General features: G+C 32.0%; 3 protein-coding genes across 4 annotated transcripts in view; 1 reads left to right on the top strand and 2 right to left on the bottom strand.

Moving 5' to 3' along the window:
* Positions 1–2,097: 2,097 nt before the first annotated feature.
* LOC112050242 (cytochrome c oxidase subunit 5B, mitochondrial) lies at positions 2,098–8,865 on the bottom strand. Of its 2 annotated transcripts, none has more exons than XM_024088462.2 (4): positions 8,682–8,865; positions 6,863–7,036; positions 4,670–4,713; positions 2,098–2,393 (listed from the first exon to the last, which is right to left on the bottom strand). In XM_024088462.2, the coding sequence occupies exons 1-4, from the start codon at positions 8,767–8,769 to the stop codon at positions 2,331–2,333; spliced, it is 369 nt and encodes a 122-aa protein (XP_023944230.2). In that variant the 5' UTR covers positions 8,770–8,865; the 3' UTR covers positions 2,098–2,330. The 2 variants fall into 2 exon arrangements, with proteins under 2 accessions (XP_023944230.2, XP_052744206.1); XM_052888246.1 differs by lacking the exon at positions 8,682–8,865 and adding an exon at positions 7,901–7,976.
* Positions 8,866–9,404: 539 nt separating this feature from the next.
* LOC112050243 (uncharacterized) lies at positions 9,405–11,861 on the bottom strand. Its single transcript, XM_024088463.2, has 4 exons — positions 11,600–11,861; positions 11,125–11,262; positions 10,778–10,942; positions 9,405–10,463 (listed from the first exon to the last, which is right to left on the bottom strand). The coding sequence occupies exons 1-3, from the start codon at positions 11,723–11,725 to the stop codon at positions 10,862–10,864; spliced, it is 345 nt and encodes a 114-aa protein (XP_023944231.1). The 5' UTR covers positions 11,726–11,861; the 3' UTR covers positions 9,405–10,463; positions 10,778–10,861.
* Positions 11,862–12,156: 295 nt separating this feature from the next.
* Positions 12,157–12,996, top strand: part of LOC112050265 (uncharacterized) — a 98,532-nt gene continuing 97,692 nt past the window's right edge. The window contains exon 1 of the mRNA XM_052888208.1: positions 12,157–12,408. The gene's annotated coding sequence lies outside the window, so the exon portion shown is untranslated. The remainder of the gene's footprint in view (positions 12,409–12,996) is intronic.

The raw sequence follows: 12,996 nt of genomic DNA, 5'->3' as shown, positions 1-12,996 counted from the left end.
ACACAGAGAATCCGATATTACCCACACCTAATTTTCAAAACTTCAAAAGCAAAAGTCTTTCTTTTGAGTTTTGACATAGAGGAACTAGTTAAGGAGATGCATCGCACCCAAAGCCACATTCTGCAACAAAATTGTCTGATTGTCTTGACAGCCGTGTCTTGAGGGGGACGAGGTAAACTCACACATTAATGTTATTTAACATCAATAAATATTCTGATTTCTTTGTCCTAATACTATACACAATACAAACTAACAATTTACACAGACTAACAATCAGATAGCTTACACTCTTTACACTTACACATAATATTGGATTACTTGATCGATGTTTTGCTGTGCCGTCGGAAGAATCGATTATTTTTTAATATTGCTTTTATTACTAATTAACACAGATTAATAAATAATAGGCAGATAGAGCGTACGGAACACGAAGCGCCGCTATCAGTAACTTTCAATATTATTCAAGAAAAATGGCGTCTTAAGTTATTAAATTCTTTAAAAACTGTTTTCAAAAACTTAAGAAATAAAATGGAGTATTTTTTATTGGTAATTATTGATTATTTTACGTAATTGTTGTTAGTGTTTTGAAATACGAATTATGAAAAAAGTTTGTATAAGCGGATGTCAAGGAGACGCGTGACTTTTTTTACCGGGTTTCACCGGCTTCACCACGCTGCTTGTAAAGACTTACTCTGTATCGTCTTAAATCTGTGCTAATTAAGTAAGACATACAAATGAAACGTAACTTCATGTTTTAGTGAACTACAAGTTTTTGACGGTTTTTATGCCATACGGGCATTTTAGGGGCTTACACGACGAAAACAACGATGAATAATCGATTCTATAGAAACAGTTTTTATAAACACGTTAGATCTTTTTGATTTTGATCTTTGATCATCATCAAGCGAGTCAGGTCCATTTGTAATTGATCTGAGGGTTATGACAACTTTATTTGACACCACCTTGACACAAACGGCCACAGGTTATTAATAGACGGCTAAGATTTTTGACACTTCTTACCTTTGACAGCTCGATGTCCGAATCGAATCGAAAATCTAACGTTTTTGGATTTCTCAAATTTTAAAAACGGTACTTGCAGTGTTCAGCTCTAATAAGTTCTTTGGTTGCGTTTCAATAAGCAATCGAAAATTCAATACGCAAATGCGTTTATGCCAACGTAATTCTCGAAAGATAACTACAAAATTAATGTTCTTCCTTTGTTTGTCGAGAGAAGAAGACGTATTCAACGATACAAAGTATATTCAAAGCAAATGCGAGCACGTAGCTTTAACGCACTGATACGCACAAGTAAAATCATCTTTCGATGTTTTGACGTTAATTTGATTAACGTCAAAACATCGATAAAACCGAAAAAAGATTTTAGTTATTTCATCTTTTTAATCTGTCATGTTCAAATCAGTTGTTTTTTTAATAACTGACTTTGCGACTCTGGGTTCTAATCTTTTTGAATCCTCCTTGACAGATAACAAATATAAACTTTAATCAAGTCGAGGTATATTTTTTTAATTTCTCCCTTTACATCTGGGCTAATCACTATTTATCAATCTATTCATCTTTAAAGTTGGATTAGCCTTTTAGGATTCTAAATAGAATACTATATTCAATCTAGGATATACGAAAATAGACCGTTACGTTATCGTTACCTATTGGCTATTCTCGGTTTAGTCCATTGTGATAGTTAAATAAGACCTTGAAGAGATTATGGGCTACTAGCGGACCCGGTTTAGCTTTGCTTTGACTTATGTACGCTTCTACAGTAAAACCATCGTGTCGAGGAATACTTAAAAAAAAAAGAATTAGCTAAATTGGTTCAGCCTTTCTCGAGATTTGCGCTTAGCAACACATTTCATACATTCATCTTAATATTTATGTACCATACATATTGCTCACTAACCTCCTTTACCGAGTCCCATTTAAAATCGGTTCAGACTTCAGCCGGTACCCGGACTGACAGACAAAAAGGTATAAGAATTAAAAAGAAAATGACAGTCAACAATTTGTCTGAGCAGTCAAAAGTTAACTCTCAGTCTCAAGGTTTAAATGCTAAAGGTTTAAGTACTAAATAAAACTCGAATAGAATATTTAAGTATTTTAATTTTATCTACATAAAATAAAATCCCGTTAACAGATAACACAACACTGCAGGTAACGAATCGAATGAAACACTGATAGTAGGCATACAATTTAATTAAGTTTGACACGCCGACGCATCATACGGGATCGTGTGGAATATGTGCCGATGCGCGCTCGTTAGGTGTTTATGCTTCATAATCACTACTAATTATTGTAAAAACTAGGAAAACGGCTGTTTATATGAAAGGCTTCTCGATGAGCTTGTACCAGTGTCCGCACTCGCAGCGACGGGGGTGATCCTGGAGACACAAAACATAATTTATCATCATCATCATCATCATCATCATCATCATCATCATCATCATCATCATCATCATCATCATCATCATCATCATCATCATCATCATCATCATCATCATCATCATCATCATCATCATCATCATCATCATCATCATCATCATCATTATTATTAATCTCAGACCAAATAATGTATAAGACCGTGCTAGCCTTTACTTTTCTGTCAAAGTATATGATCAACTATCTTATGCGATTATAAATACTGTCTCTTTACTTTTCTGTCAAAGTATATGATCCACGATCTAATGCGATTAAAAAACTGTATCTTTACTTTTCTGTCAAAGTATATGATCAACGATCTAATGCGATTATAAATACTGTCTCTTTACTTTGCTGTCAAAGTATATGATCCACGATCTAATGCGGTTAAAAAACTGTCTCTTTACTTTTCTGTCAAAGTATATGATCAACGATCTAATGCGATTATAAAAACTGTCTCTTTACTTTTCTGTCAAAGTATATGATCAACGATCTAATGCGATTATAAAAACTTTCTCTTTACTTTTCTGTCAAAGTATATGATCAACGATCTAATGCGATTATAAAAACTGTCTCTTTACTTTTCTGTCAAAGTATATGATCCACGATCTAATGCAATTAAAAAAACTGTTTCTATAGAATCGATGTTTCATAGATGTAATCGTGTTCGGTTAAAGAGCACCGAAAATACCTTTTTGTGAAGTTAAGTGGTGTATAAAACTGGCTAAAATTTCTAGTTTAGTATAAGATAAAAGCTTTATTTATGCTTGTTTCCCTCAGAAAATTACAGACAATTTTGTTCGTGAATATGAGTTCCTTCTATAATTGGTCTTAGTTACCCAAATTTGGCTTACTGTTATGCACCGTATTAGTTCCTCTCAGAATGAGAGGGTTTAATAGTCCACGACGCTCAATGTGGATTTACAGACATTACACACGCCGACGATCCGTCACCTGCGACACGTGATATTTAACTAACTATGCGTAACTGGTGCATGGAGACTGTAGGTCCGAATTCGATCTGGGGCAAGAAATTAAATATATCACGTGTCTCAAACGATGAAGGAAAACCATAGTGAAAATTTGAGAATTGTCTTAATTCTCTACCTGTGTGAAATCTGTTAATCCACATGGATGGGCTAGCATGGTGCACTAAGGCCTTTCCCCTCTTATTCTAAGAGGAGACTCGTGTTAAACATTGAGCCGATTATGGTTTGTTAGTGATGAACTAACACAACCCACGACATAAATCTCGTGATGAAAATAAACAGTAGACTGATGGCGGCTGATACAGAAAAATAGCTCTCTTTCGTCCTACAGCCTATATAGCCCCTATTTCACCCCCTTCTTTTTTATTTTAGGGTCAAAAAGTATCCTATGTTTTACTCCAAGGTCCCATTTCCCACTATAGCAATATTCATCTTGATTGGTTCAGCCTTGAAGGTAACAGACAGACAGACTTACTTTCACATTTATAATATACTCAGAGGCACATCAAAGTGGGCGGATAATTGTGCCTCTGAGTATATTAGTATATATAGTCCATTTACTTAAAACATGAACGATTGTTATTAAAAAACCTTCAACCCCTTTTAAACCCATAAGGGGTAGAATTTTAAAAATCACTAATGACATATTTTTTTGTAGTACACATACCAATTTTTATAAATATAACTAGAAAAATGAAGGACTTTCTATAGAGACTTTCAAACCCAGTTTGACCCCCTATTGATTTAATTTTCGCGACAATAAATATTTCTATAACCTTCTTTGTATTCGGGTATCAAATAGCGCCAAGTTTTATTTGAATTAATTTAGTAGTTTTAACATGATGCCCAGGCAAAAGAAAACACGGTCAAAAAAGAAGACAGACAAAAAATATTTTTGTCTTCATCAGTATCAATTATAAAAACCTCAACCAAAAATCTTTTAAAACATTTTCAATGTACAGAAATTGACCTGTTAACAGTTTTATTATGAGTTTAGATACCTCCTGCACATTTAGAACATGAGGGCGAAGTCAGAATTACAAAACAAATAACTAAAATTAAGCTTATGCTTTGTTAATTGCAAATGACCTCTAGAATCAACTCTACATATAATTAATATGCCATGTATAAATGATTGTCTAGACTCTAGAGATTATGTTTAAAGTGTTATGACTTATTGAGTCATTTAAGTAGTTTCGACAGGACAGAGTTTAGTCAGTAAGAAATTATGAAATTAATAAAAACATTACCTTATGTACCCAAAGCCAGTTAATCACTGTGGAGTGCTCTTCACCTGTAAAATAAGAAGAAACAATCCTATAATATATGAAAATTAAAATCATTTTTAAACTGTTACAATTAACATTGTATTTGTTGGATAGTTTAGATTTATATATACTCAGAGGCACGATTATCCGCCCACTTCAATATACTCGCGTCATATTAAAGTGGGCGGATAGTTGCGCCTCTGAGTATATAATGACATATGACGATGCAACTAATTTAAATTTAATAAATTTTTTTATTTATTATTCTACAAAATACATAATGAAATTCAGCCTAACCACAATGCAACACAAACTACAGTTGGTTTTACTGTGCTTTGGCTGTTATAATTACATAAACAATATAAAAAGTAGTAGAGCATCATCAAAATGTGACAAAAACAGGAAAAAATATTCCTTTAGAGCTTTGTTGTATAAGCTGTGTTGGATCTACAGAAAGGTTCAAGTTACACACTATTTAGCTGAAAGATACGAAAGATAAGTATATTCTTAAATGGTAATGCCTAATCTGTAAGCATTGTTGCATGAGTTCTTTTTGAAGTAATATTAGAATTACAGATTACAGCCATATTAAATTATTTTATTTTTATTTCTTAGGGATAGTTAACATTTACATATTATCTCTTAAATCTAAAATAAATGTAAAAATAGTTTAAACATGTAAACAACGATACTATCCACGAATACACATACGAAAATAATGGCGTCACAAAATACACAAACATAAATCAATTAAAAAAAACATACTAACATAAATCTATTAAAAAAATTGAGAGAATTTTTTTTTTTTATTCTTTACAAGTTAGCCCTTGACTACAATCTCACCTGATGGTAAGTGATGATGCTGTCTAAGATGGAAGCGGTCTAACTTGTCAAGGAGGAGGATGAAAAACCACACCCCTTTCGGTTTCTACACGGCATCATACCGTAACGCTAAATCACTTGGCGGTACGTCTTTGCCGGTAGGGTGGTAACTAAGTAATAAAATAACTAAATGGAAAAAATAAATAAACATTTAATAATAAGAATTAAGACTATTACTACTCAGGTAACGAATATTTAATTTTTTAGAGAATGTTTGAGATGGAATTTTTTTATTGGGGTTCGGGCAAGGCAAATAAGTCCACATCGTCAAATAGCATGTTGTATGAGTCCACAAGTCGACGCACAGGCGCACGCTTTCCTGCATTGGTTTTACAGATATTGACAGCAAATAAATTATAAGCACGCACTTGACGTTGACCTGCGTACTTCAAAACATTAATTGATAACTTACATACTAAGTCAGAACAATCGTATTTATTGTTGATGAGTCCATGCAATACCATTGCTTGAAGCAACTTGTGTCTAGATTCAAGAGTTAGAAGATTGTATTTAGTTAGTAGCTCAGCGTAAGGGTGATTTTCATTATTTTTATTGATAATAATTGATTCTCAATTATTATCAGTTGTTTTTGATTTCCTCAAAGATAGTTGGCATTTCCAGATATTGGTGGATTTCATCGTTGCGAGTAAACCAAGGGGCATCAGTAATAGTCCTTAATATATTATTTTGGATCCGTTGGATACGCATTGCGTTGGATTTACTGCAGGTGCCCCACAGCTGAATCCCGTAAAGCCAGATAGGTTTCAAGACTGCACAGTAAATGAGCAATTTGTTGTTAAGTCTCAGTGTAGACTGTCTGCCAAGTAACCAGAGCAGATTTCTAAACCTTGTGTTGAGTTCTTTTCAACTGTAGAAAACATAAAGAAAGGCTGACCCGACATCCCAATCGCCTCGCTAACTCACTGGTGGTAGCGCCGCGAATCAAGCGCCTGAAGCGAGCTGACGTGCTCAATGAGTAGTTGATGGCAGAGCTCTGGCTCTCCTGTCAGAAACCGTCCCTTAGTCACAGAACTCACCTGCTTATAGTTTAACGACTGATCGCAGATATCAAGAAAAGAAAAAAAAAAAAAAAAATTATTATCAAAAATTTTCAAGATATCCACCACTGATATGTGGGAAACTTCACTAACAATCAAAAGTACCAGAAAATATTTAAATTTGTAGATTTTTCATGTAGCTTAATTTTGACTTACCAATCACCTTGAGCTGCCCTGACATTTTTTTTCACTTTCCTGACTTTAAAATAATTTAATGTAATAAAAAATAACTTACATATACATCCTACAATACGCGCATCAAAGCATGAGGGCACCAGTGTGGGATTGTTGCGGGTGCCATCTGCTTTCTTCAACACTTTCATGTTGAAGGGGTCATCATTTCCAGACTCTAGTGCCATTAACTCTCTCCTTTCTAGACCTGTAGCGTGCTCCAGGGGATCCGGCATCACTGGAAACAAACAGTTTACATTAATATTCTCATACTTTTATAGTGACGAATCATTTTGAAAGTGTCTGAAAAAATTGTAAAATTAAAAAGTCAGAAGTAAAACATATAACTAACTTATAGTATATACAGTATACATATTTTAGAGTGATCTCACACAAATTCAATTATGAGATTTTGATTTTGATTGAGATTTTTTCCTCATCCCAAAAGTGCCCAATGTCACTTCAAAAATAAATGAAACAATTTTGTTTTAAAAATATTCATAAATATCAGTAGCAAGGGTTGGAATTTTGCAATAGGTAACTTGAACTTGTGTTTATAGTCATGTGTTTTTGGCTGAGTTTTTATGTCCGTAAAACTCAAATCACAGAATAACAAATATAGAAATCTAGATATATTTATGAAGGAGGTTAATGAGATTAGTACCATATTACTTATGTCTCCAACACAGGGCAGACTTAGTTAAATTTTAAATAATTACTTTTACACTCATAGACAACAGGGAGTAATGGGGGAGGGGAGAATATGGAGATATCTGTTGGCCCACTTTATATTGCATATTGGAAATATATCTGTTTTTATACATTTAATTTAGATGTTATGTCGAGTTTATAACGAATTATCTCAAACCAATGGCAGCATTGACTTGTTCCGGCAAAGTTTAAAAAAAATTTAAGGCTTCATCGTCAAACCTGCAATCGGCCAGTGATTATGTAGGTATTAATAACTTAGTTATTCATTTATTAGTTTCTAAGCTTTGTTTTTAACATTTTAGAATATCTTGAATATGTGAACTGTTTATAGTTGGAGCACAATACTTAATTTGTTAATTATTATATGTTTTTCTTATCAAGCTGTAAATACCTGTAAGTGGCTGGACACATTGTCCACAATCATTGTCTACTTTTGTATGTATGTTGATCATTGTACTAGCTGTAGGTGTATCAAATAAATAAAATAAAATGTTGATTTGATATGGGGATAGAAGGGGACAGATTCCCTCCGCCCCTCACCTGGGATCTAGAAGCCATTACTCAAGGAAAAAATAACAAACGGTAGTTGTGGGTACTTTTTCCATCATAACCTTGAACATTTTTCATCATCATTATAAAGTAAGCTAAGTTAATATAATCATAAAAATGAAAATGTTAATATAACCATTGGAATAATTATGTAAACTATAGCTGAACTATAGACAACATCGACGTTTTACTTATCAGAAGGAATTTGTACTAGATAAGATATAACCTACAATACAAAAAGTATCCTTTCTATTGCGGCTCTCTAAGCATATACTTGATATTATACTAAGAGTTTTAATCATAAGGTTGTTTTGTCATGACTTGAATTTTAAAAAATGCGATTTTTGTATCTAAACTCGTGTAGGTCTACGATTTATTAAAGAATCAATAAAATGTGCGATACATATCACACACATTCTGCAGTTAAATCATATAACTATTTTTTACGGCTATAATCGCACGGGTCCTTAAAATGATAATAACGAAACCTATTTTAAAAAAGGTTTGAAAATATAATGGTATTGTTTTTATGGAAATTATGGGGATATTTTTGACATTACGTAACTTTACAATGACAGCTGAAGCAAGGTGTTTTTTACTTATGTTTTTACTGTCGTCCTTACTTTTGTCTGCAAATCCTCGTCGAGCGGTGGATAGAATAACACTTCGAAGGGCATTTACGCGTACAATTTGTCTACACAAGGAAGCCATTCTCACTTAATTTTTCACTAGACCGCTTCTCACGATAGCAAGTGGATTTTCAGTTTTTCGTAGGGTTGCCAAGTGCAAAATATCGAAATTCGAAAAGTACTGTATTGCCTTGCTCGCTCAAAGAATATATTATCTTTGACTATTTAGACTACTATTGGCACAGAATATATGCTATCGGTTTCAATTACCGGTTTTTTTTTCTCGGTTATTAAAAAACATTATCAATGAAATGAAACTCATGAAAAGACTTTACCAAGAATAATGTAGTTATTCTACATTGTTCTTTTTATGAGCTCCCTAGACGCGGCGCTAATGTCTAAAATAGTTTGGATTACTTATTGATTATTTTAGTCGAGTACGAATGATTTTTGGGCGGTAAATCCAAAAATTACTAAAATACTAAATGAATGGCGCTCATTGTCGTTTGGCAATAGCGGTCTTATTGACAATAAAAAATCTAATTTCTCCCCAATTATTATAATTAATAACTCATGACTGTGCTGAACGACAATAGGAAAACGGACAGGGAACGAATCAATCTCTTTCTTTTTCGATATTGAGATTGTCCACTTAATAGTGGAGCTATTGAGGATTAAAGTCATATTTAAAAAAAAGTGAAATAATACAATATTAAATAATATATCTTTAAAATTTTATTAGACCTTTAGACATTTTTGGTAAATGAAATAGGAAGTTCAATAGATTCCTTATCTATTGAATTTCCTATTCTCTTCGATATTATACAAATGACGAAAGATAATTGTTTAATTTTTACAATATTAATTAGCGTAGTCATTTCTAGTTGATCGTGATTTTGTAAAGATTTTATTTTTGAGCATAATAGCCCACACTTGGTCATAGGATATCGTGCCATGTTAAATTGATGGTAAGATTATTTGACAGTGTTATAATTTATGAGAAAGCTACCAAAATGTAGTAGTGCATTATATTATTAAGATGAGCAAAAATGTTATTAGCTATCTTACATATTTATTGTTAAGTAATGTAGGTATGTGTATCTTACACGGATTTTATGTTTTAGCCCAATAATGCCGTCCAGATATTAACTACTTTACTGCAAAGATTTTTTACTATTAATTAATATGTTATGTGTCTACAAAATCACCAAAAAATCAATCCGAATTTAGCTACTCCACTGACCATACACATGTACAATTTTGTCTTTACTTACATTATATATTTATGTATATTTAGTTTTTACACTTCCTGAACACACAACTCGACATTGTAGACAATAGTTTAGGTATTATCTGTTTAACTAGCAATGCGACTAAATGAAATTAACACAATCAGCCACTTTTGTCTGCCTTCGTTTCGAATTGCTATAGACATATCTATAGCATAAAATCTTTGATTTATTAACACCTTCAGCGAGTTTGTAATAACTATTTTGAATAAAAAGTGGTGTCTACGGTGCTCAACCACATTACTTTAATTAGTGATTCAAGAACACTGCAAAATGCAAATAGGTAAGTACGCGTAGTTATCGCATATTTTGTAAGGTGCTTCGCAATAGTAGGTAACAACCTTAAAGTAACTTAACTTTATAAAAGAGTTATTTTTTTTTTAAATAAAAATATCACTAACTGTAACTAAAATAAAGGCTTATGTCTATAATTTGTTACAATTTTCTTCGTTAACGTCTTGCCGTTATAAGCAACTGTAGTCAGGAGCTAAAACGAAAATGGAAAACAACACAATTATTTATTTTATAGATTGTAAGATTACATAAGCAAATTTTTCTACTTTGAAAAGAAAACATTAGTTCTCTATTGATCTCGGTTTTTTTTATATAATAAATGTACCTTTCAGGTATAATTTTTTATAGCTAAATAATAAGTTCATCATTATCTATTTAGCATCTCGCTACAACCCTTAGATATAAAGCGGCGGCCCTTTAGATGAAGCCGCGGGACATAGCTATTGAGATTTTATATTAATTATTTTACTGCGAATTGACTTTAGAGAAGTAGCTAAATATACTTACTAGCAGTATGAATACAAATTTTTGGTGTGTTTTATTTATCTTATTAACGCACAAGATAAATGATGATATAACTGTTGAAGAAAATCAATTTCGTGTTCGACCACTTCTTTGAACAAAACAGCCTTTGAATGAATTAAGTCTGACATCAATTTCACCCTCTTCTAGCTGAAAATAAACAATCATTAATTTATTAGGGACCAGTGACTATATTTGCAGTTGTAATATTATGTGTCATATCTTCTTATCTAACGATTAAATGAAATAGCAAAGACGGCATGCTTTGCTTTTGCTAAATAATTAATTTTTCAACTCAACTCAACTCTCTCATTTTATCTTAAACATTTTACCGGATCCGAAGAATATATTTCTCTGTAACACGATGGTGATACACATTCTCGAACACATCGCGTTCTTGTTAAACCACTCATTTGATTACAGGCGCTGCTCTGCTCACATGCGGTTTCAAATTCATGAAAAGTCATTTCCTGTAAATTAACCCACCGACTAATAAGTACAGTAAGTTATGTTCATTTGTCATGTAAGTACATTGAATGACAGGTAGGCAGTTAACGTAAGTAATTAAAAACAATAAATATAATCATAATAATTATATTTTTTTTTATTGAGATAGAGTACAATAAGGAACTTAAACTAACTTATCGTAATGACTATACAAATCATGCCCACGTGGGAATGGTAGCAAGAATACTGGATGCATTTCCGCGTTGGGCAGCTATAATGACGCTAAATAGACTAGTATTCTTTCAGACCCAAGTAACTTTTCAATTATATTTTATGAGTTAAACATAAAAGTGTACGTACATTTTTAGGGGTATCCTTGTACTGATATTCTTTAAAAGTAAAAGTTATACCAGTTTTATCACATAAACAACTGTCGAAGATTTTTAAAACTAACAACCAGACTAATAGTGATGCTATTCGAAACATGTTTTAAAATTTATATCTGTAGCTTCATCAAATTTTAATAGTGCGTTATAATGTTCGTGTTAGTTATAGAATTCAAAAATCAATAGTGATAACCACATGTTGCTAAAGCGATACGCTACTGCGCATGTTCCATTTTCAAAGCTATTAGGACGTTCACAAGATATTGAAGAGATTTGACTTTTCGAGTTGAATAATATCAATCGATAACGATCAAGTCGCATTCAGTTTAATTACGAATAAAGGGTTCATCAAAAATCAACAATATAATGTAATCCAGTAGAATCCATGTTTTTAAAGAAACAGATTTTACACATTTACCGATTTATTTATTATTTTATTTCATAGAAATCGGTAGAAATTTAGTATACATCCCTAGATCTAGTCGCAAAAAAAAAAGATTTCAACTGTCAGTGTCAAAATGTGTCAAATTAAAAGCTCAAAAGTTGACGTTTGTTTTGTGCTCAAAAGTGTTTTGTGAAACTGTGGATACTGCATCAAGATAAAATTGTGCGAAATCTTTTTTATTTTCAGTGATTATTTGTTGTTACGTTGTGTACTTTTCGGGTTTTCGTAATTTTCTTTTTGATATTTGTGCTTACATAGTGCCGTGTCGTTTATCAAAACAATATAACTTGGATTATTAAACACAGTGCAATAAAGGAGTTCACAATTCAACGAAATACGTAAGTAACATTTACTTACCTTTCTATTAAGTAAAATAACTAATATTAAACTATCGACAATCATTAGGTACTATTAGAAATAAAAGATAGCAACTAATTTAGGTACTAGATTATTGGCATTACCTGATAAGAATCTATTTAAATTTATGTAATGAATGATGATTAAAATATAGTCATTAATTGCTTATTTTATTTCTTATAGATTTGAATTTTCTTTTAGAATCAAACACTATTACATTCCCAAGTATTAACTTCTTTTTGATAGTCTATAAAAAAATATAATTATATTTTAATATTTGTTTATCATAACTTTATTATATTGTAATAGTGTATCACCTATGAATGCAATAAGTTTGTAACCTTTATTAAACATGTTTTTATTATAAGTGAGTTAGTACCTATGAAAATATTTTATTTCTCTTTGATGATTATTGCAAAATACCTGATAAACATCATGTCAGTCATGATAATCATCCTTTGTTAATTTACTTTTACAAGTTTACAAAGACTTTAAAAAGTATTAACAACTGAGTGTTGACCCTTATACTTATGCTTTAGTGCATTCTTAGTGCAGATGTACTTACTGTA

Source organism: Bicyclus anynana, chromosome 2, assembly GCF_947172395.1.
Source record: "Bicyclus anynana chromosome 2, ilBicAnyn1.1, whole genome shotgun sequence".
Taxonomy (NCBI): Eukaryota; Metazoa; Arthropoda; class Insecta; order Lepidoptera; family Nymphalidae; genus Bicyclus; species Bicyclus anynana.
Note: the sequence above shows the minus strand (reverse complement) of the source record. Positions and strands in the feature narration are given on the sequence as shown.

What these genes read in the sequence shown, in the direction of transcription:
- LOC112050242 (XM_024088462.2), bottom strand. Translation starts at nt 8,769, where the DNA reads ATGGCTTCCTTGTGTAGACAAATTGTACGCGTAAATGCCCTTCGAAGT. An exon ending in ACGAGGATTTGCAGACAAAA is followed by an intron (nt 7,037 to 8,681) that starts GTAAGGACGACA and finishes GTTTGTTTCCAG; the next exon opens with TGATGCCGGATCCCCTGGAG. An exon ending in ACTGGCTTTGGGTACATAAG is followed by an intron (nt 2,394 to 4,669) that starts GTAATGTTTTTA and finishes TTGTGTCTCCAG; the next exon opens with GATCACCCCCGTCGCTGCGA.
- LOC112050243 (XM_024088463.2), bottom strand. Translation starts at nt 11,725, where the DNA reads ATGTTTCGAATAGCATCACTATTAGTCTGGTTGTTAGTTTTAAAAATC. An exon ending in ACAAGGATACCCCTAAAAAT is followed by an intron (nt 11,263 to 11,599) that starts GTACGTACACTT and finishes GTTAATTTACAG; the next exon opens with GAAATGACTTTTCATGAATT. An exon ending in AAATATATTCTTCGGATCCG is followed by an intron (nt 10,943 to 11,124) that starts GTAAAATGTTTA and finishes GTTTATTTTCAG; the next exon opens with CTAGAAGAGGGTGAAATTGA.